The sequence below is a fragment of the Gorilla gorilla genome, chromosome 19, assembly GCF_029281585.2.
Source record: "Gorilla gorilla gorilla isolate KB3781 chromosome 19, NHGRI_mGorGor1-v2.1_pri, whole genome shotgun sequence".
Classification (NCBI taxonomy): Eukaryota; Metazoa; Chordata; class Mammalia; order Primates; family Hominidae; genus Gorilla; species Gorilla gorilla.
In genome coordinates, this window is record NC_073243.2 from 22,627,762 (window position 1) to 22,654,648 (window position 26,887).

Sequence of the window (26,887 nt, forward strand, 5' to 3'; positions counted from 1 at the left end):
GCAAGGGAGGGCGGGAAAGGAAGGGGCGGGGACGCAAGGGCGAATCTATAAGAAGCGTCGTTCAGCCAGTTCGCTGCTCAGAAGCGCCGAGAGCGCGGCCGGGACGGTTGGAGAAGAAGGCGGCTCCCGGAAGGGGGAGAGACAAACTGCCGTAACCTCTGCCGTTCAGGAGCCCGGTTACTTATTTATTCGTTACCCTTTTTCTTCTTCCTCCCCCAAAAACCTTTTCCTTTCCCCTTCTTTTTTTTTCCTTTTTGGGAGCTGAAAAATTTCCGGTAAGGGAAAGAAGGGCTCCTTTCGCTCCTTATTTCCCCGCCTCCTTCCCTCCCCCACCTTCCCCTCCTCCGGCTTTTTCCTCCCAACTCGGGGAGGTCCTTCCCGGTGGCCGCCCTGACGAGGTCTGAGCACCTAGGCGGAGGCGGCGCAGGCTTTTTGTAGTGAGGTTTGCGCCTGCGCAGCGCGCCTGCCTCCGCCATGCACGGGGGTGGCCCCCCCTCGGGGGACAGCGCATGCCCGCTGCGCACCATCAAGAGAGTCCAGTTCGGAGTCCTGAGTCCGGATGAACTGGTAAGCGGCTCTGTCCTCCCCTTCCTCCCTCCTCCCCTGGCGGGCGGGGCTGGACGGGGGCTGCGGAAACTTGGCGCTTTCTCGCTGCTTATGGGTGACGGGCCAGGAGCATGGCTCAGCAGCGCCAAGGCCGTGTAGGCGCCAGTCTCGGGCCTCCCAGAGTTATATTTTGCAAAGAGTTGAGCAGGCTTAGCGCTTTGTCCGAGATGGGGGGCTGGCTGGAGGGTGAGAAGGAGGGAGAGAAGGATGACTGATTTCACACTCCAGAGTTACCGACGTTAAAGGCGATCAGACGAATCCTAGGGAGTCTTTACAAGTTTGGTTAAGAAGCCAAACCCGGGTAGCTTCCTCCTCTTCTGTTAATACAAATGTTAACTGAGCACCTGCTCTGTTGAAGACACAGGAGACTCGGGTTACAGAGGTGAACACGACAGACCAGGGCCCCACCTTCAAGAGCACTGTCTGTGGGAAAGGGCAAGCAGTAAACATGAATACAATCAATGAAGGAGATAATTCAGTTAATGGCAGTTGTCTCGAATAGAGTGAAAAGGGGTAATCCCATGGAGAGTCACTGAGCTGGGGCTACTTTATTTTTTTATTTTTATTTTATTTTATTTTTTGAGACGGAGTCTTGCTCTGTCGCCCAGGCTGGAGTGCAATGGCACGATCTCGGCTCACTGCAATCTCCACCTCCCGGGTTCAAGCGATTCTCCTGCCTTAGCCTCCTGAGTAGCTGGGATTACAGGCATGCGCCACCATGCCCCGCTAATTTTTGTATTTTTAGTAGAGGAGGGGTTTCGCCATGTTGGCCAGGGTGGTCTCGAACGCCTGCCCTGAGGTGATTCTCCCCCGTCCTTTTTTTTTTTTTTTTTTTTTTTTTGAGACGGAGTTTCGCTCTTGTTCCCCAGGCCAGAGTGCAATGGCTGAACTCCTGACTTCAGGTGATCCACCCGCCTCGGCCTCTCAAAGTGCTGGGATTACAGGCGTGAGCTACCGCACCCGTCGAGGTGGGGCTACTTTAGATGGGATGGTGTCAGGGTCTGGGAAGGCCTGTCTTAGAAGACATTACCCAAATGATGAGAGGCAGCCAGTCATCGAAGCCATAGTTTGGATGGCGAGAGCTTTTCCGGCAGAGGAAATAGCAAGTGCAAAGGGCCTGAGGGAGAAATGAACTTGGGCTTGTCCTCCAGGGTGAAAGGCGGCCGGTGTGGCTGAGGTTTAGTGGATGAGAGAAGAGTGTTACAGAAATAGGCTGGAGAAGCATGGGATATTGTATATTATGGTACGGAGTCAGGACTTAATTCCATTTTCAGTAGGTAGTCGTTGACAATTATAAACAGAGTGACAGCACATTTGAAAAAACTACTGCTGTAGTTGCTCTATGAAGAATTGATGCGAGAGGAGGAGAGACCAGAGAGAGGAGGGCAGCCCTAGGGGAGACCTATTGGTGACTTGGACTTTTTCCCTTGTGGCGCTAAGTAGAGGAGCCCACTGGCTGGAAAGAATGGAGTTAATTGGCTGTTTGTGGATAGAGACCATTTTTGCTGGGAGAAAGTTCAGCTATGTCAGGAGTCAGAACGTCCTGACCTCACACCATTCCACAGAATCAGTTCCAGATGAAGTTAAGACTTAAACCTAAAAAAACCCATAAAGCACTAGAAAAAAAATAGAAGGCTTTTGCAGGGCTGATACCAGAGACAGAAGTCCTTAATAGTAGTGGATTAATTATAGGCAAATTTTATGGAGTGCCTAAAATGAGCTAAAGGTTATACATAAGGAAGACCAAGGCAGATTTCACTACATAAAAATAAGAGCCACTTCTATTTATAGAGGCACTGTGGCAAAGCTGAAAAACAGATCAGGAAACAGTATTTGCAATTACGCAGACAAGGTTAAATTTATTGATGTACAAGGAACACTTACAAATCAGTAAGGAGAGTACCTATCTACTAGAAAAATGGGTAAAGGAGATGAATAGGCAGTTCACAGAAATAGTGCAAATGGCCAACAAAGAGTAGACTTTCTAATAAAAGAAATCCAGGTTAAAATAAAATTATTTCTCATCTGATTTTTTTTCCCTGCTGGCAAAAATATTGGGAAATAGACATGCTTATACATTGTTGGTAGAAAGACAGATTGGTATAATCTTTTTGGAGGATAGTCTGACAATTTTTTTTTTTTTCGAGATGGAATCTCACTCTTGTTGCCCAGACTGGAGTGCAGTGGCACGATCTTGGCACACTGCAACCTCCACCTCTCGAGTTCAAGCGATTTTCCTGCCTTAGCCTCCCAAGTATCTGGGATTACAGGCGTGTGCCACGATGCCTGGCTATTTTTGTATTTTAGTAGAGATGGGGTTTTGCCGTGTTGCCCAGGCTGGTCTTGAACTCCTGACCTCAGAGGACCCGCCCGCCTTGGCCTCCCAAAGTGCTGGGATTACAGGCATGAGCCACCATGCCCGGCCTCTGGTCTAACAATTTTATCAACCTTTTAATATGTAAATCATTTGATCAAGCATTACCACTTATAAAAATTCATCCTTAGGTTTAAAAAGCTTAATTCTCCTCTCAATGATGCCCCTTTCCCAGTCTTGCATGGTTCATTAAATAGTTTCTCCATTCATCCATTTGCTCAGGCCGAAAATCTAAAAGCCATCTTTGATTCTCTTTCTCACAATCTCCACTTAGTCCATCTGCCAGAGTGTCAGTTCTACCTTTCAAAATATGCCTGGAATCCAGCCATTTATGACCATCTCCACCACCATGTCCCACCATATTCCACCCTATTGTTATCTTTCCTGTGGGGTGCTATAGAGCCCTAATTGGTCTTCCTACAGTTTGTAAGAACAGCTAGAACAGGCTAGAGAGATCTCTTCATCCCTTCCCTTCATAGAATCCTTTCCAGAGGTTTCAGGACTCCTTACTCTGACCTATAAAGTGCTGTTTTATCTGGCTCCTGCTTGCTTCTCCATCTCATTACTAGTCTCCTCTTTGCTTTTCTTGAACCACGCTGACTGCTTGCTCCTCTAACACTGCAAGCTTATTCCCACCTCAAGGACTTTATTATTCACTATTCCTCCTGCTTGGAACAACATTGCTCAGACCTCTGCTCTGCATGCCTGTTCCTTTATGTCTGTATGTTCTGTGTTGAAATGGCATATCTTTTTTTTTTTTTTTTGGACACAGGGTCTCCCTCTGTCCCCCAGGCAGGAGTGCAGTGGCTCGATCACAGCTCACTGCAGCCTCTTGGGCTCAAGAGATGCTCCCTGGCCAGGCTCAATCACGTCTATAATCCCAGCACTTTGGGAGGCCAAGGTGGGCAGATAACGAGGTCAGGAGTTTGAGACCAGCCTGGCCAAAATAGTGAAACTCTGTCTTTACTAAAAATACAAAAATTAGCTAGGTGTGGTGGCACGCCCTTGTAGTCCCAGCTACTAGGGAAGCTGAGGTAGGAGAATCGCTTTAACCTGGGAGGTGGAGGTTGCAGTGAGCCGATACTGTGCCATTGCACTCCAGCCTGCGTGACGGAGTGAGACTCTGTCTCAAAAAAAAAAAAAAAGGCCAGGCGCGGTGGCTCACACCTGTAATCCCAGCACTTTGGGAGGCTGAGGCGGGCGGATCACGAGGTCAGGAGATCGAGACCGTCCTGGCTAACACGGTGAAACCCCGTCTCCCCTAAAAATACAAAAAATTAGCAGGGCGTGGTGGCAGGCGCATGTAGTCCCAGCTACTTGGGAGGCTGAGGCCGGAGAATGGCGTGAACCCGGGAGGTGGAGCTTGCAGTGAGCCGAGATTGCGCCCCTGCATTCCAGCCTGGGCAACAGAGCGAGACTCCGTCTCAAAAAAAAAAAATGCTCCCACCTCAGACAGACCCCCAACCCCCACCTCAGTAGCTGGGACAACAGGCTCATACCACTATGCCTAATTTTTAAATTTGTTGTAGAGATGGGTTCTCACTATGTTACCCAGGCTGGTGAACTGGGCTCAAGCGATCCCCCTCCTCTGCCTCCCAAAGTGCTGGGATTCCAGGCATGAGCCACTGCGCCTGGCCGATGTCATACCTTTAGGAGCGCTTCCCTGACCATTCTGTTTAAATAGCATCCCCCGCCCTGCCCTTGTTGTCTCTGATCATTCTCTGCTATATTTTCCTTCACAGCCTGTCACTCCAGAAAGGATTAGTTTTTCTGTTTCTTGCTTCCTTGCTAGAGAATGAATTTCATGAGGGACTTTGTGTTATTCATGTTCCCTTTGTATCTCAGGTAGTGCCTGGCACATGATAGACATGTAATAAAAATTAGTTGAATAAACAAGTGAATGAAATAATTGGACAAATATGCATAGATGATGTAGAAGGACTTTTATTGCAACATTGTTTGAAAGTGACAATTATAAATTACTCGGTATTTACTAATAGGAATCCTGTTGAATAACTTAGGGTGTATTCTTACAGTGTAAGAGAGGAACTTCCCAATAGGGTCCCACACTGTGCTGATGCCCTGAGACACCGTGGCACACGGTGGGCACAGTGAGGTATTTTAAATTTCCAAGAGAAACACAGGTACATTTGTCAGATACCCTGGAACTCCTAGTTCCTGGTAGTTCTGTTTCAACATTAGATGGTGCCAAATCCCTTTCTATAATGTCATATTTTTGTGAAACTGGGTTTTTAGCAGTTGCTAAGTACAGGCAAAAATCAGTTTGTAGAAGAAATAAAGGTGGTGCTGTTTAGTCTGATTCCAAGGTTTGAGAGGTGCAGTGCCTAACAGGCGCCATAAGTGAGTGAGATGGTTATTTGGTAAAGAAATAAAAATGTTATTTTGTTTTAATATATTAATAGTATTTTCAACTTGTGTGTATTTTCTCAAATGGCTAGTAAGTTCCTAGGACATAAATGCTTAAGTTGTTTGGGTCTAGGTGCTTAATAAATTGCTGTCTTTTCTTTGAAAGATGGAGTCTTGCTCTGTTGCCTAGGCTGGAATGCAGAGGTGAGATCTCAGCTCACTGTAACCTCTGCCTCCTGGGTTCAAGCTAGTCTCCTCCCTCAGCCTCTCAAGCAGCTGGGATCACAGGCATCCGCCACCATGCCCGGCAATTTTTGTATTTTTGGTAGAGACAGGGTTTCGCCACATTGGCCAGACCGGTCTCAAACTTCTGACCTCAAGTAATATGCCCACCTTGGCCTCCCAAAGTGCTGGGATTACAGGTGTGAGCCACCGCGCTCGGCTGTGGCTCTCTTTTGACCTAGTAAGTGCTGTGAGAGTTACTGAAATGGTAAGGGGACTGTGGGCTGTTGATAATGTTAGGGAATCTATGGATAAATGAAAAAGTTACTCAAAAGTATGCAGAGTGAAGGCCTTATATTAAAGTGGGAACGTATTTACGTTTTTTTTAAAGCATGAAAAGAAAAATGCGTGCCGTGGCTCATGCCTGTAATCCCAGCACTTTGGGAGCCTGAGGCAGGAGGATCACTTGAGGCCAGGAGTTCAGGACCAGCCTGGGCAACACAACAAGACCCTATCTCAATTAAAAAATAATAATAACAAATGGGCTGAGCACGGTGGCTCACTCCTGTAATCACAGCACTTCGGGAGGCCAAGGCGGGCAAATCACCGAGGGTCAAGAGTTCAAGACCATCCTGTCCAGCCTAGTGAAACCCCGTCTGTACTAAAAATATAAAAATTAGCTGGGTGTAGTCGTGGGTGCCTGTAATCCCAGCTACTTGGGAGGCTGAGGCATATGAACCACTTGAACCTGGTAGGCGGAGGTTGTACTGACCCAAGATGGAATAATAACAACAAATAAAAGTATGGGGCACTGTTGACAAAGCTCTACCACAGTCATCTCTGGGGTGTAGGATTGTTGGGCTTTGATAGTGCTCTGCATGTCTTGCGGTTTATACGATGTCTGTGTTTTGAGGGACCAACAGATGGTTCCGTTTTGGGTAGAAGGATGGGCAAGGGTGAGTAAGGGGCCTCCTGTTGTGAAACAGGTGGTATTTTAGGCTAAAGTGTTTTACAGAAGTCTTAGGGGTCAGAGTGTGTGGAGGTACAGAGGGCTGTTTGAATTGGCTTTGAGATAGAGCTGTTGTCCTTGCTGTTAGAAGATGGATTTAGATGTTGCTAGGTGAGGGGAAGGTTACAAGGCGGGTTGGTACTAGAGCTTTGTACCAGCGTGTGCACAAAATTTTGGGGAAAGAGGGTGTTGGATTTCTTTCACAGTAGTTGACCCCTATTCATTAAAAACAACTGTCTACCATGGAATGCATAACTTATTTATACCCTGACTTATTTAAATGAGGATTTAAAGCAGTAATCTGTTCTTTTTTTTTTTTTTTTTTTTTTTGATATGGACTCCAGCTTTGTTGCCCAGGCTGGAGTATAGTGGCACAGTCTGTGCTCACTGCAACCTCTGCCTCCTGAATTCAAGTGATTCTTCTGCCTCAGCCTCCCGAGTAGCAGGAACTACAGGAGCACGCCACCACACCCAGCTAATTTCTTTTTTGTATTTTTAGTAGAGACGGGATTTTACTGTGTTGTCCAGACTGGTCTCGAACTCCTGACCTTGTGATCCACCCACCTTGGCCTCCCAAAGTGCTGGGATTACAGGCATGAGCCACCGCACCCGGCCTAGTTTTTGTATTTTTATTAGAGACAGGGTTTTACCATGTTGGCCAGGCTGGTCTCGAACTCCTGACCTCAGGTGATCTGCCTGCATTGGCCTCCCAAAGTGCTGGGATTACAGGCTTGAGCCACTGCGCCTGGTCAGTAATGTATTCTTTTAGGTAGAGTGTGGGCTACATTGATGAGTCAGAAGATGATCCTTGTTTTCAAGTTACTTATAATCTTGTGAGGGATTTCCTATGTATGCAGCAAATAGTTACTGAGCCTCAACCATATGTTGGTTACTGTGCTAGGTGCTGAGGATATGAAGAGAAAACATGACCCTTGCCCTCAAGGATTACAGTCCAATGAGAGAGACAGATGCGTCACCAAGTAATTAAGATTGGGCTGAGAACCTTGCTGGGGTGTGCGTAAGACTAGGAAGAGTTAGAGAAGACTTCATAAGGCGGTGACCTCTGAACTGGGTCTTAAAGAATAAATAGAAGTTTACTCCCAAGGGGGTGTGTGAAGCAAAAGGAAATTTGAGAAATCTATTGTATTTAGAACATAAATGTGGGAGGTGGGTAGGAGAATGTGGTACCAAATAAAGCTGTAAAAGCAACTTGAAGCCAAATTGTAATAAGGACCTTGTTAGCTTTGCTAAAGCAGAGGAAAGAGAACGAGTACTTACTGAGATTCAGTGACAGCCCTTTTGTTTTGTGGCCTCAGGGGCAGAACCCAAAGAGAGCCCAGCCTGACTGGCCACCCCCTCAAGTGTTTAACCTTTATCCTGTAGGCAGTGAGAAGCAGTGTTGGCCGAAGGGTTGGGGGCTCATTTAAAATGACAGTTTGAGGCCTGGTGCGGTGGCTCACGACTGTAGTCCCAACACTTTGGGAGGCTAAGGTGAGTGGATCACTTGAGGCCAGGAGTTTGAGACCATCCTGGCCAACATGGTGAAGCCCTGTCTCTACTAAAAATACAAAAATTAGCCAAGTGTGGTGAGCACCTGTAATTCCAGCTACTTGGGAGGCTGAGGCACAAGAATCACTTGAACCTGAGAGGCAGAGGTGGCAGTGAGCCGAGATTGTGCCACTGCACTCCAGCCGGGGTGACAGAGCAAGACCCTGTCTCAATAAAATAAAATAAAATAAAAAATGAGAGTTCGTGAACTTGGTGGTGGAGGGATAGCTCTTCTCATTAACAAGGATATGCGTGTCTGCTGTCTAGGACACCCCCTGACCCGGTCTCAGAAAGCCTGAAAGCAGAATTAGTCATTAGAAGGGTGGTTGGCTTGGTCGGCATAGACTTTGAGCAGAAAGAGGTTCAAAATGTTGAGCCTGATTTCTCTTAGGCCCCTCTGCAGTGTCTGTTCTGGAGGCCAGATACGTAACTGCTTCTGCTTTTTTTGGTCTCATTCAAGGTGAGCAAATCCCCTTCATGTTTCTCACCAGACACAATGCAGCTGATGAGGTTCCAGCTTTGCAAATGTAGTCATCCATGAGGACTGTCTCCCTGAGATTTCATCAGGTCATGTTGATGAGAGTTTTGAACCTGTTTGAGGCTGAGAGGTGTGCAGAGCTTCTTCAGCTTTGCATCTGTAGACCATTTTGGTTTCTACCCAGCAGTGGCCAATCAGACCTATTATGAGGGGATTACTGGTTTGACTGTCAGAGGGTAACCTCTCTTTTTCCAAGTTTTTTGAGGGTACCTCCCTCCAGTGGAGAGTCCTAAGCAGTAGGTCAATTTAACAGACATTTGTTAGGAGCCCACCATGTTTCAGGCAGGCACATGGGATTCAGGATGGTTGAGGCATTCTGCCTGCCTGAGAGGTGCTTATAGTTATAGGGAAGACAGACCCCCGTAGGTCATTTTATTGCATTGTTGTATGTGCAGTGATAGAGGGCTGTGGAAGCACAGAGGAGGGATGCCTGTCTACTTTGGGGAGGCTGTGGAAAGGCTTCCTGGAGGAAGCAGTGCCTGAGCCGAGTCTTGAAATAGGAGTTTTGCAGGGGGAAGAGCATTCCAAGCAGAGAGACACTAGCATATAGAAAACCCCAGAGGAACGCAGCACGTGTTGCGCTGGATGTGATAGGCGACTCCAGGGAATTGTTACTGAGGAGTGAACAGGAAGGTGTGGAGCATCAGGGAAATGAAGGTTGAGAACATCATAAAATCCTTTTGGGAAGCGGTCCTGCTGAGTTTGGATGTCAGTCTGAGGACAAGAGGGTATGAATGATTACATTTTTATTTTATTATTAATTTTTATTTTATTTATTTTTAGCACACGTTTTTATTTTAGAATGAGCACCCCAGTTGTAATGTAGAAGGATTGGAGAGAGACAGGCCGGTGACCCATAGGAACGCTCTGTTGGAGACTACAAAGGAAGGGCCTGAACTAGGGCAATGGTGGTGGGGATGGAGAAGAGAGGCAAGATTCAAGAAACACTTAGGAGGCCAGGCGTGGTGGCTTATGTGTGTAAACCCAGCTGAGATTCCCGCCACTGCGCTCCAGCCTGGGTGACAGAGCGAGACTTCTTAAAAAAAAAAAGGGGGGGTAAAAGTGACCAGTACCTGGTCAATGACTGAATAATAATAATGTCCATTCATAAAGCGCCAATTACATCCTGGACTTAAGCAAGCTAATTAAGTCCTTAATGGTTACATAGTTCATAAGTAATACAGGCAGAATTCCAAAGCAAGGGTGCCCGACAGCTAAGTCCATGTTCTTTGGACTGTTTTGTGCTTGAAGGTAAGGAAAGGTAAGCATAGGTTTCTGAATCTGGGATAGAGACTAAAGGAAAAAGAAGCTTTTGTGGAAAAGGGAGTTTGCTTTTAAACATGTTTAATTTGATTTTTTGGTGGGATGTTTGCAGGGGGTTCAGTAGGTAGTTACATATGTGAACCCAAAGTCCAGAAGAAAAGTAAGGCCTGGAATTAGAGAGTTGAGAATGAGTATCCAAGCATACCTTGGAGATACTGTGAGTTTGGTTCCAGCCCACCGCAATAAAGCAAGTCACATGCAGTTTTTTGGTTGCCCTTGTGCACCATGCTGTAGTCTACTAAGTCTAAGTGTACAATAGCATTACAATTGTTTTTTTTTTTTGAGACGGAGTCTTGCTCTGTCACTCAGGCTGAAGTGCAGTGGTGCGATCTCAGCTCACTGCAACCTCCGCCTCCTGGGGTTCAAGTGATTCTCCTGCCTCAGCCTCCCGAGTAGCTGGGATTACAGGTGCCCGCCACCACACCCAGCTAATTTTTTTGTATTTTTAGTAGAGATGGGGTTTCACTATGTTGGCCAGGCTGGTCTCAAACTCCTGACTTCAGGTGATCCACCCGTCTCAGCCTCCCAAAGTGCTGGGGATTACAGGTGTGAGCCACCGCACCCGGCCCATCTACTTCTGAGTTCTTCTGTTTCCTCCTTTCCTTCATTGAAATGTCCCCATCAAGTCCTGGCTCTTCCTTTCTTGGGATTCCAGCTATTCACTTTTGCTTCAAATCATTTCCACCAACCTGTTTTTCTAGCACCTGTTTCTCCAGTCTTTTAATAAAATCTCTGGCCTGGCGCAGTGGCTCAAGACCTGTAATCCCAGTACTTTGGGAGGCCGAGGCGGGTGGATCATGAGGTCAAGAGACCATCCTGGCCACCCTGGTGAAACCCTGTCTCTACTAAAAATACAAAAATTAGCTCGATGTGGTGGCGTTCACCTGTAGTCCCAGCTACTTGGGAGGCTGAGGCAGGAGAATCGCTTGAACCCGGGAGGCAGAGGTTGCAGTGAGCTGAGATTGCGCCACTGCAGCCTGGCGACAGAGCGAGACTCCATCTCACAACAAAACAAAACCAATAATAAAATCTCCATCTGGACACGAAAGGGTTCAAGCAGTTCAGGCCTTGAGAAGGAGGGCATGACAAAGATGAGGGAAAAGAAACAGGACTGCATCTCTGAGTGCCTCGTTTCTTATCAGGGGCTTGAGTTGGCGGGGCATGTCTTGGTGCAGAACACCTGGGCTGTCATGGCAAGGGTACAGGTACAGAGAGGCTTCTGCCAGGATCTCAGATTCATGAGCTTGATTTCTGCTTGGGAGGAACAAATAAAGCATTGTTTTGTTTTTTTGTTTTTCCTGAAGCAACTTTGATTTCTTTTTGTGGCTAAATCCTATGGATGTCAGAGACCTAGAATTCAACCCAGATGGAAGTCTGGGGTTCATGTCCCAGTAGCAGGTGATTTGTATGGAACCCAGGATCGACCGTTATCTAGTGTGAGTGCTTTTCCTGCCTCAGTGACTGGAATAAGCCTCTGACTTGGGATATTCAACTTTGGCCTTTTCAGAAGTGTACACACACCAATCCCCCATTCCCCTCACTCCAGGCTAAACTTAGTTCTTCTGTAAGTAGTTCAGGGTTTTCCCAGACCTTAGTCCAGAGCTCCCCAGCCACAAAGGCTAGAAACTAGGAACGCTGTTCAGTTGTTGGCCTTTCTTTCTTTGCAGAAGCGAATGTCTGTGACGGAGGGTGGCATCAAATACCCAGAGACGACTGAGGGAGGCCGCCCCAAGCTTGGGGGGCTGATGGACCCGAGGCAGGGGGTGATTGAGCGGACTGGCCGCTGCCAAACATGTGCAGGTAAGTGCTGGGGGGCCAGGTGGGATCCCAAAGGGGAGGTGGGTTGGGTCCTCAAAACTAGGGCTGACGGTCGACACCTGGAGGCCTCTGAGATGAGTGGGAGCTGGGAGGAAAGCACTGGGTGTGTGTCCCACAGGAAACATGACAGAGTGTCCTGGCCACTTTGGCCACATTGAACTGGCCAAGCCTGTGTTTCACGTGGGCTTCCTGGTGAAGACAATGAAAGTTTTGCGCTGTGTCTGCTTCTTCTGCTCCAAACTGCTTGTGGACTCTGTGAGTGGGGAACAGGCTCTGGTCTGGGAGGGGGGTTGCTTGGTAGGGGGCAGGGAGACAGCTTCAACTGACCCTGCTCTGCCCTGTCCCCAGAACAACCCAAAGATCAAGGACATCCTGGCTAAGTCCAAGGGACAGCCCAAGAAGCGGCTCACACATGTCTACGACCTTTGCAAGGGCAAAAACATATGCGAGGGTGGGGAGGAGATGGACAACAAGTTCGGTGTGGAACAACCTGAGGGTGACGAGGATCTGACCAAAGAAAAGGTGGCTGGGGCTGGCGGAGACTTTTGGGAAGGAGGGGTCAGAGGCCTGGAGGGAGGAAACTGGAAGGGAAGGAAACAGGAGGGGCTGGCCTGGTGTAGAGGGAAATGGCCCACCCTCTGGGCTCTGATGGCCCATGTCTCTCCTTGGAAGGGCCATGGTGGCTGTGGGCGGTACCAGCCCAGGATCCGGCGTTCTGGCCTAGAGCTGTATGCGGAATGGAAGCACGTTAATGAGGACTCTCAGGAGAAGAAGATCCTGCTGAGTCCAGAGCGAGTGCATGAGATCTTCAAACGCATCTCAGATGAGGAATGTTTTGTGCTGGGCATGGAGCCCCGCTATGCACGGCCAGAGTGGATGATTGTCACAGTGCTGCCTGTGCCCCCGCTCTCCGTGCGGCCTGCTGTTGTGATGCAGGGTTCTGCCCGTAACCAGGTCAGTGGCTCCAGGGCTCTGCCTCTTAGCTGGAGGGCGAGGTGTCTAAAGGGAGGAAGCCTTGTAGGTGGGGATGGATGGATGGACCTGGGTTTGAAAATTCCCCTGCCACTTACTAGCTGTATGATCTTTAATGAGTCCTTTCACATGGTTAAAGGCCACAAACATGTTTCTGAATCTATAAATGATAGTGGGCAGTCATGCCTCCTGGGGTGGTGTGAGGATGAGAGCTGTGCTGTGTGCCTGGTACGTTCCTGCTGAGCGCTGGCAGTGGTGGCTGGACCATGATGATTCTGACTTCCTGCCTCAGGATGACCTGACTCACAAACTGGCTGACATCGTGAAGATCAACAATCAGCTGCGGCGCAATGAGCAGAATGGCGCAGCGGCCCATGTCATTGCAGAGGATGTGAAGCTCCTCCAGTTCCATGTGGCCACCATGGTGGACAATGAGCTGCCTGGCTTGCCCCGTGTGAGTCAGCATGCTCCCCACCCCTCTGTGTATTGGAGCCAGGGTGGGGGCTAGCATGAGGCTTCAGAGCTCTGGAAGAGGGCCCAGTGCTGACTTTCTGGATTGCCCCCACCCTGTGTTTTTTCCTCACAGGCCATGCAGAAGTCTGGGCGTCCCCTCAAGTCCCTGAAGCAGCGGTTGAAGGGCAAGGAAGGCCGGGTGCGAGGGAACCTGATGGGCAAAAGAGTGGACTTCTCGGCCCGTACTGTCATCACCCCCGACCCCAACCTCTCCATTGACCAGGTTGGCGTGCCCCGCTCCATTGCTGCCAACATGACCTTTGCGGAGATTGTCACCCCCTTCAACATTGACAGGTGTGCCTCCGTTGGAAAGCCCTTCCTGGAATGGCTAGGGAAGACATGGCCTCAGTGGCAAGGCTTCGAGAGTCTGCTCCTCCTACCTCGGGCGTGGGCTTGGAGCAAGGAGGAATTGAAGTTCTGAAGTTTAACTTCCACTCAGGGCTCTGGGGTGAGGGTGGCTGCAGGGGTATTTTAGGAAGCATTGAGTTCATTGCACCTCTTTCCTCCTAGACTTCAAGAACTAGTGCGCAGGGGGAACAGCCAGTACCCAGGCGCCAAGTACATCATCCGAGACAATGGTGATCGCATTGACTTGCGTTTCCACCCCAAGCCCAGTGACCTTCACCTGCAGACCGGCTATAAGGCACGTAGCACGCCAGGGCCTCTCTCAGCCACCTGAGCAGAAAGCTTTCCAAGATAGGGCAGGCTGGGATAGGCCATCTGAGTCTGTCTCGTTCATTGGGATCCCGACTTGACTGTCTTGTTAAAGGCTGTTGCTGCCCAGGTGTGCAGGGAGCTGTTGGCCTCTGGCATTCAGGGTGGGGATGGTATAAACCCGGGGCAGCTTGCATATGGCAGGGAAGAGGGATCTGTGGAGGAACAGTGCAGAAGGCTTTATGTTCAGAATCTCTCTTGCTTTTCTTCTAGACTGAGTTCCTTGAGATTGGTGAATGCTGTGTGTTATTCATCCCTGATAACCTGGTGTTTGGCCCAGGGCCTTGTCCAGAGGAGTGTTTAATAAGTGTTTCAAGTGAATTAGCACCACGATGTCATCTCTTTTCAGTTTGCAAAGGACTTTTTTTTTTTTTTTTTAAAGAAGACAGTCTCGCTCTATCACCCAGGCTGGAGTGTAGAATGCAGTGCTGTGATCTTGGCTCACTGCAACCTCTACCTCCCAGGCTCAAGCGATTCTTCTGCCTCAGCCTCCCGAGTAGCTAGGATTACAGGCGCGCGCCACCACACCCAGCTTGTTTTTGTATTTTCAGTAGAGATGGGGTTTCACCATGTTGACCAGGCTGGTCTCAAACTCCTGACTTTAAGTGACGTGCCCGCCTCAGCCTCCCAAAGTGCTTGGATTATAGGTGTGAGCCACTGCACCGGACTTGCAAAGGAGTTTAGGTCCATTGTCCTTTCATTCTTAGATACCTCCTTCACTGAGACCTTCTCACCTCTCTAGGTGGAACGACACATGTGTGATGGGGACATTGTTATCTTCAACCGGCAGCCAACTCTGCACAAAATGTCCATGATGGGGCATCGGGTCCGCATTCTCCCCTGGTCTACCTTTCGCTTGAATCTTAGGTCAGTCCCTGGCTGAGGGAAGCAGGCTGGAATTGGTGGGAGGCGGGCAGGCTGGGTGGCTCCTCAAGGTTTCGCTGCAGACATCTTCCCAACCCTGACTTTTCTCTTTAACTGTAGTGTGACAACTCCGTACAATGCAGACTTTGACGGGGATGAGATGAACTTGCACCTGCCACAGTCTCTGGAGACGCGAGCAGAGATCCAGGAGCTGGCCATGGTTCCTCGCATGATTGTCACCCCCCAGAGCAATCGGCCTGTCATGGGTATTGTGCAGGACACACTCACAGCAGTGCGCAAATTCACCAAGAGAGACGTCTTCCTGGAGCGGGTGTGTGGTCCAAATGGAAACCTGGCTTAAGTGGGCAGTGGGGCTCTGGGGTGCAAGGTGGAGGCTAGAGAGGAAGAGCTGTGTTTTTTTTCCTGACTTACCCAGCAGTGGTCTGTGAGATTGTCTTTTCTGGTGGGCGAACAAAAAGGGGGTTAGGAAAACTCAGGCCAAAAAGGTGTAAGGCGTTAATTCCCCATTTAATTCCTTAAAATTTCATGTAATACCAGGTATTGCCTGTAAAGGAAAGATAAAGGGAAAAATAAGTAAGACCTTGTTAAAATTTTATTTTTTTATTTTAACCTTCACTTATTTCCTAATTGTTAAAAGAAATTTATGCTTATTGTTAAGAACAAAAACAAAAATTTCAGTATTACAATGAATTTTTAATTAAAAGTTTTTGGGGCCGGGCGCAGTGGCTCACGCCTGTAATCCCAGCACTTTGGGAGGCCAAGGCGGGTGGATCACGAGGTCAGGAGATCAAGACCATCCTGGCTAACACAGTGAAACCCCATCTCTACTGAAAAATAGAAAAAATTAGCCGGGCGTAGTGGCATGAGCTTGTAGTCCCAGCTACTCGGGAGGCTGAGGCAGGAGAATGGCGTGAACTCGGGAGGTGGAGCTTGCAGTGAGCCGAGATCACATCACTGCACTCCAGCCTGGGCGACAGAGCGAGATTCCGTCTCAAAAAAAAAAAAAAAAAAGTTTTTGGGACTGGGCATGGTGACTCTCACCTGTAATTCTAGCACTTTGGGAGGCCGAGGCAGGCACATCATTTGAGGCCAGGAGTTGGAGACAACCCTGGCCAGCATGGAGAAACCCCATCTCTACCAAAAATACAAAAATTAGCCGGACATGGTGGCAGGTGCCTGTAATCCCAGCTACTTGAGAGGCTGTGGCAGGAGAATTGCTTGACCCCAGGAGGCGGAGGTTGCAGTGAGCCCTGATTGCACCATTGCACTCCAGCCTGGGTAAACAGCAAGACCCTGTCTCAAAAAAAAATTAAAGTTTGGAAAAAACTTTTCCTGCCATCTTTGCCTCCAAAATCTGGCTTTCTCCCTTGGGCAGGGAAACCTCCCCAACATTTCTCTCTCATCCCTGAGATGTGGGGCCTGCACTCTGACTTCTGTCTGCCTTACTCTTTGTCTTACAGGGTGAAGTGATGAACCTCCTGATGTTCCTGTCGACGTGGGATGGGAAGGTCCCACAGCCGGCCATCCTAAAGCCCCGGCCCCTGTGGACAGGCAAGCAGATCTTCTCCCTCATCATACCTGGTCACATCAATTGTATCCGTACCCACAGCACCCATCCCGATGATGAAGACAGTGGCCCTTACAAGCACATCTCTCCTGGGGACACCAAGGTAGGGCTTGGCTTCTGGATATGTGAGGACAGAATTTGGACATGGGAGCCAGGACCAGAGCAGGGGCCTTGAGTGGGTGCTTTGTCCTTAGGTGGTGGTGGAGAATGGGGAGCTGATCATGGGCATCCTGTGTAAGAAGTCTCTGGGCACGTCAGCTGGCTCCCTGGTCCACATCTCCTACCTAGAGATGGGTCATGACATCACTCGCCTCTTCTACTCCAACATTCAGACTGTCATTAACAACTGGCTCCTCATCGAGGGTGAGCATGGAGGCGTGGTACCAAGACCTCTCTGTGAATTCTCTCACTTCTTACTGTCCTTCCATCCCTTTCTTTCCTCCTTGGATTTGGTGCCCCCTGCTTCTACTCTGTTGGCTATAATTCCATTCCATGTTTCTTAGAGGTCCAAAGGGGTTTGCTGATGCTTTTCCCTGTCTCTAGGTCATACTATTGGCATTGGGGACTCCATTGCTGATTCTAAGACTTACCAGGACATTCAGAACACTATTAAGAAGGCCAAGCAGGACGTAATAGAGGTAAGAGGGGAGGCCACCAGAGACGGAATAAGGGGTTTCCAGGGACTTTGAAGTTAGCATCATCAAGAGCAAAGGGAGTGTAAGGTTAGAGGGAAGGGGCAGAGAGTAGGGATTGATGTCTCACCAAGAACTCTGCCTCCAGGTCATCGAGAAGGCACACAACAATGAGCTGGAGCCCACCCCAGGGAACACTCTGCGGCAGACGTTTGAGAATCAGGTGAACCGCATTCTTAACGATGCCCGAGACAAGACTGGCTCCTCTGCTCAGAAATCCCTGTCTGAATACAACAACTTCAAGTCTATGGTCGTGTCCGGAGCTAAAGGTTCCAAGATTAACATCTCCCAGGTGAGAAGCCTTGTTTTTCCACATACGGGGCCGCTCTGAAGTTTGGGAGGAGGAAGGAAGGTGTTTGTTTGTATGTATTAGGGTCAGGAGGATCACGGGAGTTGGGGGACATTTTGGGAACTGTTATTCTTAAGGCAGAGGGAATTCAGTATACCCCACCTTTCTGTTTCCCAGGTCATTGCTGTCGTCGGCCAGCAGAACGTCGAGGGCAAGCGGATTCCATTTGGCTTCAAGCACCGGACTCTGCCTCACTTCATCAAGGATGACTACGGGCCTGAGAGCCGTGGCTTTGTGGAGAACTCCTACCTAGCCGGCCTCACACCCACTGAGTTCTTTTTCCACGCCATGGGGGGTCGTGAGGGGCTCATTGACACGGCTGTCAAGACTGCTGAGACTGGTGAGGCCTTCCTCAGGGGTCTTCCTTGGGCTGTTAGCAGGGACTGCTGCAGGCTGAGAAACCCCTAACAGGTGGGGAGTGGAAATGCTCAGGCTCCTATTCCCAGGGTATAATTCTGGCCCTTGTGGAAAGAATAGAGACTCAAGAGTAGGCAAACACCCTTGTTTGGATTGCTGTGCAGCATTGCACAGTGCAGGGACAGAGCTTCCGGGGCTCTGCCGGCCTGTCCCATGGGAGTGGTTCCTGCTGGGCTTTTTGTCCATCTAGTGGTAGACACTGAGTTTGCATTCAAAGGCCTCAGACAAAGAGAGTACTAGCTGACTCTTCTGACAGGTAGGTTAAGGCCCCAGCCTGGGTCTTTGGGCTTTATCATCCCCTTTTTGCCTTACTTCCCTCCAGGATACATCCAGCGGCGGCTGATCAAGTCCATGGAGTCAGTGATGGTGAAGTACGATGCGACTGTGCGGAACTCCATCAACCAGGTGGTGCAGCTGCGCTACGGCGAAGACGGCCTGGCAGGCGAGAGCGTTGAGTTCCAGAACCTGGCTACGCTTAAGCCTTCCAACAAGGCTTTTGAGAAGAAGTGAGGAGGCGGGCAGGCGGGTGGTTCTCGCCCCTGGGGCTCAGGGCCTGAGTAGTAGTATTCCCATACCTATTCCAGAGAGATAGCCTGGTATGTGTCTTGCACTAGAGCTTACCTTTCAGCATCCTTTCCCCACCTATCTGAAACAGCTATGTGACATGGGGGAGGTGGTGGATGGAGGTGGATTTAAGATTGGTCACCACTTCGTCCCTGCTGATATTATAAAGCAGATGCAGAGGGGTGGGCCTGTACTCAGGTCCCAGTGGCAGTCCTTGGGCCTGAATTTTTCTCTGTCCAGGATTCTTGCCTCCAAGCCACTGTACCTGGTCGGCTGTGCACCTTTGGGAACCTTACAGTGCGTTTTGTGGGGACCAAGGTCCCAGAGCCCACCTGTCCACTAGCTACCCCTTGCACTTCCAGGTTCCGCTTTGATTATACCAATGAGAGGGCTCTGCGGCGCACTCTGCAGGAGGACCTGGTGAAGGACGTGCTGAGCAACGCACACATCCAGAACGAGTTGGAGCGGGAATTTGAGCGGATGCGGGAGGATCGGGAGGTGCTCAGGGTCATCTTCCCAACTGGAGACAGCAAGGTGCGTGTGGGTCGAAGTGCTGATGCTAGAGATGTGCCTCCCTGGATGGCTGTCCCCAGAAACAGCCCTCCCTCCATTCCCCCCTCTCTCAGGTCGTCCTCCCCTGTAACCTGCTGCGGATGATCTGGAATGCTCAGAAAATCTTCCACATCAACCCACGCCTTCCCTCCGACCTGCACCCCATCAAAGTGGTGGAGGGTAAGTACCTGCTTAGGGGTCTCCAAGCCAGGCTAGGGGATAGAAGACTGCTGGGCCCTGGTCTAATGATCTCCTCACCTTTAATTGGTCCCCAGGAGTCAAGGAATTGAGCAAGAAGCTGGTGATTGTGAATGGGGATGACCCACTAAGTCGACAGGCCCAGGAAAATGCCACGCTGCTCTTCAACATCCACCTGCGGTCCACGTTGTGTTCCCGCCGCATGGCAGAAGAGTTTCGGCTCAGTGGGGAGGCCTTCGACTGGCTGCTTGGGGAGATTGAGTCCAAGTTCAACCAAGCCATTGTGAGTGTTGTGCTCTTCACAGCAGTCTTCTTTTCCTCCTTTTACCTGTTGACTTCTGTGGTTTCCAAGAGCAGCCCACTTCTGTCCACAACCTACAGAATAGGTTCTGTAGGTTCTGTCCCACCTAATAATAGCTCTCATTCATGGAGAGACTGCTTGTACCTTACCAAGTCCTGTGTTTGGGCCATTATCGCTTTATACCGTCATGGCTTTAATACACTCCTAGTAGGGGAGGGTTTGTTAGTCCCATGTTGCAGAGACAAAAACTGAGGCTTGGAGAGAGTGACTGGATTGTGTGATGGTCATATAGGAAGTAAGTGGCATGACTGGGATATGACATAGAATTGTTCTTTTTTTTTTTCTCTACCCTCTCTGCTGTGTGCAGGGTCTAATTTAGATAAAGATAGGGAATTGGGGCTAGGTGTGGTGGCTCACACCTATAATCCCAGCACTTTGGGAGGCCGAGGCGGGCAGATCACAAGGTCAGGAGTTCGAGACCAGCCTGACCAACATGGTGAAACAAGGGTGAAATACAAAAATTAGCCGGGCGTGGTGGCGTGTGCCTATAATCCCAGCTACTCAGGACGCTGAGGCAGGAGAATTGCTTGAACCCAGGAGGCAGAGGTTGCAGTGAGCCAAGGGTGCTCCTTTGCACTCCAGCCTGGGCAACAGAGCAAGACTCTGTCTCAAAAATGGAGTTGGAGAGAGTAAATAGAAAAAAAGATTTATGGATATTGGAATGTGCTTTCACCGGCTTTAAGGATTGTATAGGATAGTAAGAGGGTAAAGCACTGTTACAGGCATACCTCTGAACCTGTTTACTGTAAGTCAGTTTTTATAAATTAAATAATTACAAATGTATTAGGGAACACCATAGAACATGGCTGAAAGAAATTGTAAAAGACCTAAATGAGGCCGGGTGCAGTGGCTTATGCCTGTAATCCCAGCACTTTGGGAGGCCGAGGTGGGCAGATCACCTGAGGTCAGGAGTTCAAGACCAGCCTTACCAACAGGAAGAAACCCCACCTTTACTAAAAATACAAAATTAGCCGGGTATAGTGGCACATCCCTGTAATCCCAGCTACTCTGGAAGCTGAGACAGGAGAATCACCTGAACCCGGGGATGGAGGTTGCGGTGACCCAAGATTGCACCATTGCACTCCAGCCTGGGCAACAAGAGTGAGACTGTATCAAAAAAAAAAAAAAAAAAAAACCCTAAATGAAAGACCTCTCATATTCATGGATTGGAAGACTTAATATTGTTGAATATTAATATTAATATTGTTAATATACTTCCCAAAATAAGCTATAGATCCAATATAATCCCTATCAAAATTCCAACTGGCTTTTTCTCAGAAATTTATTAAGCTGATGTTAAAATTCATATGGAAATGCAAGGGATATAGAATAGCCAAAACAATATTTAAAAGTAGCAAAAGTTTGGAGAACTCACATTCCCTGATTTCAAAACTTACTACAGAGCTACAATAAGCAAGACTGTGCTTCTGTCATGAGGATACATATAAAGACTGATAGAGTAGAATTGAGAGTCCAGAAATAAACCCTCACATTTATGGTCACTTGATTTTTTTGCAAGAGTCCCAATTTAATTAAATGGGGTGAGAATACTCTTTTTAGCAAATGGTGCTAGGGCAACTAGATATCCACATGCAAGAGAATGAAGTTGGATTCCTACCTCATACCATGTACAAAAACTCTCAGAATGCCTAAATTGAAGAGCTAACACTATAAAACTCTTATAAGGAAACTTGAATAAATCTTCATGACTGTGGCTTAGCAGTGAATTCTTAGGTATGACACCAAAAGCATAAGCATCCAAAGGAAAAAATAGATGAATTGGACTTCATCAAAATTTAAAACTTAATGCTTCGTAGGACACTATCAAGAAAGTAAAAAGATAACACAGAATGGGAGAAAATATTTGGAAATCATCTGATAAGGGCCATACATAAAGAATATATAAAGGACTATAACAATAAAAAGTCAACAATAAAAAGTCTCAAAGGATTTCAACAAATGTTTCCTGGCTGGGCGTGGTGGCTTACGCCTGTAATCCTAACACTTTGGGAGGCTGAGGCGGGTGGATCACCTGAGGTTGGGAGTTTGAGACCAGCCTGATCAACATGGAGAAACCCCGTCTGTACTAAAAATACAGAATTAGCTGGGCATGTCGGCCCATGCCTGTAATCCCAGTTACTCGCGAGGCTGAGGCAGGAGAATCGCTTGAACCCGGGAGGTGGAGGTTGCGATCAGCCGAGATAGTGCCATTGCACTCCAGCGTGGGCAATAAGAGTGAGACTCTGTCTCAAAAATAGTAATAAAATAAAAAAACAGGCTGGGCGCGGTGGCTCACGCCTGTAATCCCAGCACTTTGGGAGGCCGAGGCGGGCAGATCACGAGGTCAGGAGATTGAGACCATCCTGGCTAACACGGTGAAACCCCATCTCTACTAAAAAATACATAAATAAATAAATAATAAACATGTTTCCCCAAAGAAGAGTACTATTCATGTAAATGATCAGTAAGTGCATGAAAAGATACTCAACATCATTAGCCATCAGGGAAATGCAAATGAAACCAGAGTGATGTGCCACTTCACATGCACTAGGATGACTGTAATCCAAAACACAGATAATAACAAGTGTTGACAAGGATGTGGAAAAATTAGAACCCTCAAACATTGCTAGTAGAAAAGGTACAACTGCTTTAGGAAGTTAAAGCAGTTACCATATGGCCCAGCAGTTTCATTCCTAGAGAGATTATACACACACACACACACACACAAGAGAACAGAAAACATGGCCACACAAACATTTATACACAAATGTTCGTATCAGTGTCACAGTAGCTAAGCAGTGAAAACAAGTGTCTATCCACTGATGAATGGATAGGCAAAATGTGGTATGTCCATACGAGGGAACATCATTCAGCAATAAAAAGTAATGAACAGGCTGGGCCTACGTGGTGGCTCACGCCTGTAATCCCAGCACTTTGGGAGGCCAAGGCAGGTAGATGACTTGAGTTCCAGACCAGCAGCCTGCCCAACATGGTGAAACCCCCAACTCTACCAAAAATAGAAAAATTAGGTGTGGTGGTACATGTTTGCTATCCCAGCTACTTGGGAGGGTAAGGCAGGAGGATCACTTGAACCCAGGCAACAGAGGTTGCAGTGAGCTGAGACTGCACCATCGCACTCCAGCCTGGGCGACAGAGGGAGACCATCTCAAAAAAAAAGTAACGGACAGCCAAGCACAGTGGCTGATGTCTATAATCCTAGCACTTTGGGAGGCTGAGGTGGGAAGATTGCTTGAGCCCAGAAGTTCAAGACCACCCTTGGGCAACATGGCAAAACCCCATCTCTACAAAAAATTTAGCCAGGTGTGGTGGAGTGCACCTGTAATCCCAGCTACTTGGGAGGCTGAGGTGGGAGGATACCTGAGGCCAGGAGGTTGAAACTGCAATAGTGAGCTGAGATCATGCTACTGTACTTCAGCCTGGGCAACAGAGTGAGACTCTATCTCAAAAAAAAAAAAAAAAAAAAAAAAATCTGTCAAGCCACAAAAAGACAGTGATAAGCCAGATGCACTGGCTCATAACTCTAATCTCAACACTTTGGGAGGCCGAGGCAGGAGGCTCACGAGAGCCCAGGAGTTTGAGACCAGCCTGGGCAGCATAACGAAATTCTGTCTTTGCCAGTGATGAACCTTAAATGTATACTTGCTTAATGGAAGAAATTAGTCTGAAAAAGTTAGATACTGTGATTCCAGTTAAGTTTAATTTCGTATGTGACTATCTCATAACACATATGGGGAGCTTCCTATTTAGCTAACTGTTATAAAATGAATATTTACGGAGTAATTTTAACATAGGTTTAGAAATTTGGATCTTGGCCGGGCGAAGAGGCCCACACCTGTAATCCCAGCACTTTGGGAGGCCAAGGCGGGTGGATCACCTGAGGTCGGGAGTTTGAGACCAGCCTAACCAACATGGTGAAACCCCGTCTCTACTAAAGATACAAAAAAATATTAGCTGGGTGTGGTGGCACGCGTCTGTAATTCCAGCTACTTGGGAGGCTGAGGCAGGAGAATCGCTTGAACCTGGGAGGCGGAAGTTGCAGTGAACCGAGATTGTGCCATTGCACTCCAGCCTAGGCAACGGTGAGACTCCGTCTCAAAAAAAAAAAAACAGAAAAGAAAAAATTTGGATCTCAGATGGTATAGTAGCTTTCTTTGGATGTGCTGCATACCAGGTGCCAAATGGCGTCCTATAAATGGAAGCTCTTGTGTGAGGAAGGGGATGATCAAATAAGAGTTTTGTTTTTGTTAGAGTCTGTCTGCCTTTTCCGAACTCATCTACCCATGTCCTTTAAGATTACAGTCCTGGCCCTGTGATAAGCCAGATGCAGATCCGCATCGTACTCATTCACTGAAAGAGAGGCGTTGGCTTTGTCTGATGCTAGCTTTTTCTTAGGCGCATCCCGGGGAAATGGTGGGGGCTCTGGCTGCGCAGTCCCTTGGAGAACCTGCCACCCAGATGACCTTGAATACCTTCCACTATGCTGGTGTGTCTGCCAAGAATGTGACGCTGGGTGTGCCCCGACTTAAGGAGCTCATCAACATTTCCAAGAAGCCAAAGACCCCTTCGCTTACTGTCTTCCTGTTGGGCCAGTCCGCTCGAGATGCTGAGAGAGCCAAGGTAGGGATCAGGACTGCTGGGCTTTTTGGCCGGAAGAAAAGAAGGAGAACTCAACTGGGTGTGGTGGCTCATGTCTGTAATCCCAGCACTTTGGGAGGCCAAGGCAGGTGGATCACCTGAGGTCAGGAGTTCAAGACTAACCTGGCCAACATGGTGAAACCCCATCTCTACTAAAAATAGAAAAATTAGCCGGGCATGGTGGTGTGTGCCTGTAATCCCAGCTGCTAGTTGGGGCTGAGACAGGAGAATCGCTTGAACCTGGGGGGCAGAGGTTGCAGTGAGCCGAGATTGTGCCACTGCACTCCAGCCTGGGCAACAAGAGCGAGACTCTATCTGAAAAAAAAAAAAAAAGAAAAAAAAGGAGAACTTTTCCCCTTGAATAAAGGGTTTTGGATTCCCTTGATAAGGAGGGTTAGAAGAGGCGTTTAGAGCTACTCAGTTCCCTGTGTCATGGACTTCTGCCTCTTCCCAGGATATTCTGTGCCGTCTGGAGCATACAACGTTGAGGAAGGTGACTGCCAACACAGCCATCTACTATGACCCCAACCCCCAGAGCACGGTGGTGGCAGAGGATCAGGAATGGGTGAATGTCTACTATGAAATGCCTGACTTTGATGTGGCCCGAATCTCCCCCTGGCTGTTGCGGGTGGAGCTGGATCGGAAGCACATGACTGACCGGAAGCTCACCATGGAGCAGATTGCTGAAAAGATCAATGCTGGTAAGCCTAAGAGGGCTGGCCTGGCTCAGGAGCCCCGCTCTCTGGGCTACCACCTATCGTGTTCACCGCACTTGAGCCCCCAAAGAGCTACCCACCCTCACCCCCATGCATGTACCAGTTCCGCCCCCCCGAGGCATCCTCCAATTCTCCAGGTCCCCTCTGCACTCCCTTTCTCTTCTCAATGTTCTCCCTTCACCTTTCCAAGGGGTTCTATGAAAAGAAAGTTTCTGTGAGGAGCGGGGAGCCAAAAGAGAGCCTTGCTCAGAGAGAGCTGCGAGTGGACAGTGGCTGGGGCCAGTCCCCTTAGCTGCAGCCTTTCTCATGGCTCCTCACCCCACCAGGTTTTGGTGACGACTTGAATTGCATCTTTAATGATGACAATGCAGAGAAGCTGGTGCTCCGTATTCGCATCATGAACAGCGATGAGAACAAGATGCAAGAGGTAATGGGGGTCCTAGAAGAAGTCAGTGTGTCACATGCATAAAACTCATGAATCATGTTAGAGACCAAAGAAAAGAAGATGCAATCAACATTGAGGGGCGGCCAGGCGTGGTGGCTCACGCCTGTAATCCCAGCACTTTGGGAGGCTGAGGTGGGTGGATCACCTGAGCTCGGGAGTTCGAGACCAGCCTGACCAACATGGAGTAACCCCATCTCTACTAAAAATAAAAATTAGCCGGGCATGGTGGTATGTGCCTGTAATCCTAGCTACTTGGGAGGCTGAGGCAACAAGAGTGAAACTATCTCAAAAAATTAAAAAAGGCCGGGCGCGGTGGCTCACGCCTGTAATCCCAGCACTTTGGGAGGCCGAGGCGGGCGGATCACGAGGTCAGGAGATTGAGACCATCCTGGCTAACACAGTGAAACCCCGTCTCTACTAAAAATACAAAAAATTAGCCGGGCGTGGTAGTGGGCGCCTGTAGTCCCAGCTACTCGGGAGGCTGAGGCAGGAGAATGGCGTGAACCCGGGAGGTGGAGCTTGCAGTGAGCCGAGATCGCGCCACTGCACTCCAGCCTGGGCGACAAAGCAAGACTCCGTCTCAAAAAAAAAAAAAAAAAAAAAAAAAAAAATTAAAAAAAACATTGAGGGGCCAGTCATACCCACCTAATTTAGGGATAGGGAATGGTGATTAGCAACGATTTTCAAAATCCACAGCACCGGCCGAGTAGATAAAACAGGTGGTGTTGAAATAGGAGATAGGAGTGCCTCCCTGTCGCGCTGTCACTTGGCTCTCCTCCCCCAAGGCTCCTGCAGCTTGCTTTGCTTAGGGAATACAAGCCCCAGCCCTGAGGCAGGGGCCAGACTTGGGGGCAGGTTGGGCAGTAGGAATTGCTATGTCCTAGGGGAAGTCGTGTGACAGCCATAACAAGACCCATGAAAAGGCTGGATCAGTGACTTCACTCCTGGGCATGGCTCCTGAGATACTTGTTGGGCACATGTTGGTACCTGGTGCTTTAGTAATAAAAACTGAAGAACTCAGCCTGGGCATGGTGGCTCACACTTGTAATCCCAGCACTTTGGGAGGCCGAGGCGGGCAGATTACCTGAGGTCGGGAGTTCGAGACCAGCCTGACCGACATGGAGAAACCCCGTCTCTACTAAAAATACAAAATTAGCTGGGCGTGGTGGCGCATGCCTGTAATCTCAGTTACTCAGGAGGCTGAGGCAGGAGAAATGCTTGAACATGGGAGGCAGAGTTTGTGGTGAGGCAAGATCACACCGTTGCACTCCAGCCTAGGCAATAAGCGAAACTCCATCTCTAAAAAAACAAAAACAAAAAACTGAAGAACTCACTAACTGCTGAACTGCTGTCAGAGAACAGTTATAAAAGCGTTGATAGGTCTTGATGGAATACAGTATATGGCCATTAGAAGAGATCACTGTCATGCCAGCAGCAGCCTAGATGAACACGCAGTGAAGTGCCAGAGCAGGGAATGGTGT

General features: G+C 48.7%; 1 protein-coding gene across 1 annotated transcript in view; it reads left to right on the plus strand.

The window, feature by feature from the left end:
• The first annotated feature begins 63 nt into the window (after positions 1–63).
• POLR2A (RNA polymerase II subunit A) overlaps positions 64–26,887 on the plus strand; it is a 30,624-nt gene continuing 3,800 nt past the window's right edge. Inside the window, exons 1-22 of the mRNA XM_004058486.5 lie at positions 64–567; positions 11,655–11,787; positions 11,924–12,060; positions 12,154–12,327; positions 12,478–12,759; positions 13,070–13,231; positions 13,364–13,584; positions 13,801–13,933; positions 14,747–14,871; positions 14,989–15,199; positions 16,350–16,559; positions 16,651–16,819; positions 17,000–17,094; positions 17,237–17,440; positions 17,615–17,837; positions 18,237–18,420; positions 18,841–19,012; positions 19,105–19,210; positions 19,306–19,511; positions 24,003–24,227; positions 24,700–24,946; positions 25,288–25,388. Coding sequence (XP_004058534.2) covers positions 475–567; positions 11,655–11,787; positions 11,924–12,060; positions 12,154–12,327; positions 12,478–12,759; positions 13,070–13,231; positions 13,364–13,584; positions 13,801–13,933; positions 14,747–14,871; positions 14,989–15,199; positions 16,350–16,559; positions 16,651–16,819; positions 17,000–17,094; positions 17,237–17,440; positions 17,615–17,837; positions 18,237–18,420; positions 18,841–19,012; positions 19,105–19,210; positions 19,306–19,511; positions 24,003–24,227; positions 24,700–24,946; positions 25,288–25,388 — 3,813 coding nt within the window. The 5' untranslated portion in view covers positions 64–474. The remainder of the gene's footprint in view (positions 568–11,654; positions 11,788–11,923; positions 12,061–12,153; positions 12,328–12,477; positions 12,760–13,069; positions 13,232–13,363; positions 13,585–13,800; positions 13,934–14,746; positions 14,872–14,988; positions 15,200–16,349; positions 16,560–16,650; positions 16,820–16,999; positions 17,095–17,236; positions 17,441–17,614; positions 17,838–18,236; positions 18,421–18,840; positions 19,013–19,104; positions 19,211–19,305; positions 19,512–24,002; positions 24,228–24,699; positions 24,947–25,287; positions 25,389–26,887) is intronic.